Genomic DNA, 5,374 nt, shown 5'->3' on the forward strand with positions numbered 1-5,374 from the left:
TTATTTTATTTATTTATTTTTCATACAGATAGTCTGATTATGTTCATTTGTCTATTCTTTTGTTTGTATATATTTTAAGAGAGTTTTTTTTTTTTTTTCATTTTTTTTTTTTTATTTTTTTTTTTATTTTAGTATGTATGAGATCATTCATCAATATTACTTATTGCCCACAACTGTGTGGCAGATTGTAATATCTATCAATAAATAAATCTATCAAAAAAATATATATATATTTAGTGACCACCACTCGGACTAACTTCTTAAAAATACAAAAATAAATGTTATTAAATTAAATACGAATACTATTTACAAATTAATTATTGGACTTGTGAAACATGGGCGTTGATAACTGTTACTTTATAGAACCAAAACAAACAACATCATGCAAACATTGTATCTTAGTTTCATTTATTGAAACCCTGCAAAGTGGGACGAAATAGACAATTATTAATAATTTTGTTCTGCTATGCTGTGTACATTTCTTGAGACCTGGGCATTCTAGCTACAGATTATTTTTTGTTTTTTTGTCGGGTTCTAAAATATATAATATTTTTATCACAAGTTACATTGAGCCAGTACTGATCTATTTGCGCATTTTGAAGCCAGTCGGGCTCAGTTCAGTTTCCTGTATGAAGCACTTTCTATTTGCGTTTGGACTAGAATACGACCAGTGTTATTCTTACCATGTTCACAGAGTGACCTAGATTACATTTGGTGGAACATTACCCGCTTCCAGTGACCGATTGCCCTGCAGTCTGCACTATACGAAATGCTCTAATACATGTAATCTTTTTAATGCACTCATTGCAATATCAGTCTATATTTGTTTTCGAGGAGTTGTGGCAAAGCTCTGTGCTTATAATAATTTATTCTATTAATTTTTTTTTTTTTTGATAGATTTATTTATTGATAGATATTACAATCTGCCACACAGTTGTGGGCAATAGGTAATATTGATAAATGATCTCATACATACTAAAATAAAAAAAAAAAATAAGTAAAATAAAATAAAAAACTCTTAAAATATATACAAACAATAGATAGAACAAAGGATAGACAAATGAACATTCTATTAATTATTTTTTTTTAAATATGCTTGTCACTCTCAAACAAGCATATTTAAAAAAAATAATTTATAATAATGGTTTAGTTTATTCTTAATTTAAAACAATTTTGATCCTTTTTTTTTTTTCCTCTCAACTTTTATTCTTTAAAATTTCTCCAACGTTTCATACGTCCAACAATATATAAAAGACAGGATGTATCAACATGGAAATGATGTAAAAAAATATGGAAAAGAAACAAAAAAAAACAGCATTGGTTCAACATATTAAAAATAAGCATAGATTTTTTTTAAAAATATTTATTCATTGCTATTTACAAATGTACATTATAATACATTTAGTAAATCTGATCTAAGTTAAATTGGAGTGTTACAGGCGTGTAGGGAAACTACCCATTGGTAGCACTCTAATGACATTTTACATTAGCTGGTCTCGTGGCCATCTTCTTTTCAGGCGCCTCGGAGGATTGTCAGGAATGGAAGAGGATGCAAGATTAGAAACAAAGTGGTTTGGGTTGTTAGAGAGTTTATATTGGAAGGAATTATATCTGGTTCGGTCTAGATCGGTTACATAGGGAACATTAAGGTCTTTATGTATGATTTTATTTGTGGCAAAGTAAGGAGCATTGAGGATTTCACAAAGGATTTTGGATTGTAAGGATTGAATACGAGAGGAATTCGAAGGTTTAGTAGAATACCTTATTACAGTCATCTAGATCAGTCTTTTGTAATGTGTTGGAAGTTTAGACCGTTTGTCTAGTAAGTGCTGTAATAGTCGAAATCGACGTGCAGTTTCCTGTCTTTTCAGTCTGGTGTGAGGTTTCCAGGTTAATCGCTTGTCCAAATGTAGTCCAAGGTAGCGGATCTGTTCGACAGGGGTAAGAGTATCATCGTTAAATGAAACTGTAGGGCAGTCGGTAGGTTTACGACGAAGGGTAAAGGTGATTTGATGGGATTTGTTGTTATCTTAATCCTCCAATTACGACACCAATCTTCGAGGCCTGTGATATGGGATTGGACATTTTGGGATACAATTAATGGAAGCATAAATTTTATTTTGAAAATGTCCAGGTCATTCATAAAGAAAATATTACTTTTAGAAGATAGATATTAGAATCGATTTACATCTCAGAAAATATAAATTATACTGTCAATTTCAAATCAGATTCTAAGCTAAGCCACCATTATTCTGGGATTTTGAGCAAAATAAATATATAATTATTATATACAAAAAAGTTGATAAATAAATAAATGTTCAAATCCTTAAATTGTACAAATGTATCTATGGAATAAATATACACTAATAAAAGTATGAATAGGTAATTAAATATGTTAAAAAATAAAATAAAAAAAGGGGGTTATATGTATGTTAAAAAAAAAAACATTTAAAATAAGAATACATTAATTATGGATTTGAAAAAAAAAGGTTGTGTTATAAGCAAATTAATTAAAAATGAATGTTAATTAAATTATATTAAAATGTAAATTAATGATAAAAAAAAATATTGTTATATGATAAGGTGATAACAGAGTCCTAACCTGTTGAAGGTAGGTTCTGTTTTTAAGTTGTAAATGTAAGTGAAGGAAGGAAAGTGTTTTGTAAAGAAATTTTAAATCTAAGATATAATTTTTTTAAAAAAAAGTTATGTAAGTAAGAAATCTATTTAAAAACAAAATTTTATGCAGTGATTATGATATTATTTTGATGATTAATTTATTTTAAAGATGGGACAAGGGCAATTAGCCTGCAATTTTAAGGTTTAAAAAAGAAATTACATCATATTAAAGGAAGGGCCAAAGAAACCAGAGTGTAGTTGAAGGAAATAATGTAATTGTTATATAAAAATAGAAAAAGCTTTTTGTAGGTGGTATCCTTGAGAATGGCCTGAACGTTTTAAAGAATTTTACGTGGAGAACGTGGAGTAATTTTAAAGAATAAAAGTTGAGAGAAGAAAAAGAATCAAAATTGTTTTAAATTAAGAATTATTTATTCTATTGCTGTAGCTGTAAGTCAACCCTGTTAGTTCCGGAGCTATCCAATGTCCATCTAGCCTCATAAAGCCTCATAAAGTTCCGTTAAAAAAATCAAAGCAAACTTGGTAATTGGTAAATGACCATAATTCTTTAAAAAGAAAGATAATTAAGACTTGTCAAACAACAAAACATATTCTTACAACTTCTCTGTGGAAGAAGAAACTCAAGGCCACCTTAATGCTCAAGGCAATCACTTTAAACAATATTTAATATGAATTATATATATATATATATATATATTATCTATTATTAGTTACGTAGTTTGGATTAATTTATCTATTATAACCAAGGGGAGTAGGTTAGTTCAGTGAGTAAAATTCCAAGAACCCGGTTAAAATCCGGCAGATAATTGTTGAGTTATTATTTATTCTGTCTCTGTAGCCTTGAGTCAATACTGTGGGTTTGGAAGTTCTCCGAGGTCCACCCAGCCTTATTAAGTGGGTACTCTTAGTTAGGGAAAAGTCCAGAGATCTAGTCTGATTCTGACCAAATCAGCACAGCCGTTGCTCCAGTACAGTACTATCATACAAAGAACTTAAACCATCATCTATTGTAGTGGTACAGACTTTTTTTGATAATTTATTTATTGTTATTTACAGCTGTATACACATATATACAACAAGTAAATTTGCTGTAGGTGACATAGTGACATGATACAAACATATGCAGAATCTACCCATTGATAGAACTCCAATAACATTTCTAGGGGAGAAGATCTCGAGGCCATCTTCTTTTCAGATGCCTAGGAGGATTATTAGGTAATGAAGGAGAAGCCAGGCTAGAAACGAGTGGATTTGGGTGGTTGAGAAGTTTATTATGGAAGGAACGGTATCTGGCTCTGGCCAAATCGGCAACATATGGAACATTGAGGTCCTGATGGATGACTTGATTTGTGACAAAGTAAGGAGCATTAAGGATTTTGGACTGTAAGGATTGGATTCTAGAGGAATTTGATGGTTTAGTGGAGTCCCATAGCTCAACTCCGTATGTCCAGATAGGCCTTATAATAGTCATGTAGATCAGTCTTTTGTAATGGATTGGCAATTTAGACCATTTGTCCAGTAAATGTTGCAATAGTCGGAATCTACGTGCAGTTTCTTGTCTTTTTAGTCTTGTATGAGGATTCCGTGTCAGTCGTTTATCGAGAAGTACAGACTTATTTTAATTTTAAATTTGTTTTTTAAAATCTTTGTTTAGCAACGCTACGGTAATTTCTATCCGAAGCGTTGAAATTGGAATAAATTAAATTGTAAGACTGTGCAGGTAGCGGTCAATAAAGACACAAGAATAGTAGAAAAAACTATTGATTGTTGACGAACGTTTAGCTGTCTGGTTAAAAAAATTATAACAACTGACCAAATGACCATTTGATGTTTTAATCAGACAGCCCTGACGAAGCCATACAAAGTGGGACGAAACGTCGGTTAACAATAAATAGTTTTTTCTACTAGTTTGGTAGATTTATTGACTACCACCTGGACTATCTTCATACGGTCAACTATCTTCTTCCAATTGGAATAAATTAACATATTTGATCATTTTGACTACGGTCAATATGGTCAAACATGTTTACGATTCTACTTCTATAAATCTTGTATAATTATTTTGGAACCACAATGTTGAATCTAGCAACAATTTCTATCCTGGTTCTCCCGAAAGGAAGAAGACATCGCGGGAGCAAGGCATAGCGATCAGCCATTGCACACCGGCGGAATACAAGATGCCGGCACATCGCACGTAGTATGTAGACTACGATGATACGAGGTGGGAACCCGCAAATGATGCTACGTGCGGAGACTCCTCCATCGGGCACTCTCATCTTCTCTTCCAGGATTAATCCTCACTGATCGGCACTCCATCCACTACCTCCCCTCGACCGCAGGATACTCGAGTATCCTTACAGCTGTTATATCCAAGCCCATATGTTAGTCTACATTTGCATAACGGCCGCTAGGTCGTTCTATTTAATCAAGGTAAGTCCTTCTCCTTTCTTTAGGAATAACCATCAGCTCTAAGAGATGTATAGGATTAGGATTCAATATTTAATAAGGATCCTGTCAAGAAAAAAAAATAATGCCTCGGAATATTCTAGATTGAAAAAATTTTAAAAATATTATGCCTAACATTTTAGTGTATTAGTTTCATGGTGAACAGAAATATATCTATATGTTTATATAATATATTCGACCTCCACAGCTCTTATTTAGATTGTACAGAAAATACCCAAGAAGTTGGTAAATCTAGTAAGGTAATGAATGACCAAAGCATTTAGTAAAG

At 31.8% G+C, this 5,374-nt stretch overlaps 1 protein-coding gene across 1 annotated transcript in view; it reads left to right on the plus strand.

The window, feature by feature from the left end:
• Nucleotides 1-4,855, plus strand: part of LOC106681366 (neuron navigator 3) — a 201,052-nt gene extending 196,197 nt beyond the window's left edge. The window contains exon 5 of the mRNA XM_024359854.2: nucleotides 4,727-4,855. Within this exon, the coding sequence (XP_024215622.2) occupies nucleotides 4,727-4,855 (129 nt within the window). The remainder of the gene's footprint in view (nucleotides 1-4,726) is intronic.
• The last annotated feature ends 519 nt before the right edge of the window (nucleotides 4,856-5,374 follow it).

The sequence above is a fragment of the Halyomorpha halys genome, unplaced genomic scaffold (genome assembly GCF_000696795.3).
Source record: "Halyomorpha halys isolate HHAL.00 unplaced genomic scaffold, Hhal_1.1 Scaffold331.1, whole genome shotgun sequence".
Lineage (NCBI taxonomy): Eukaryota > Metazoa > Arthropoda > Insecta > Hemiptera > Pentatomidae > Halyomorpha > Halyomorpha halys.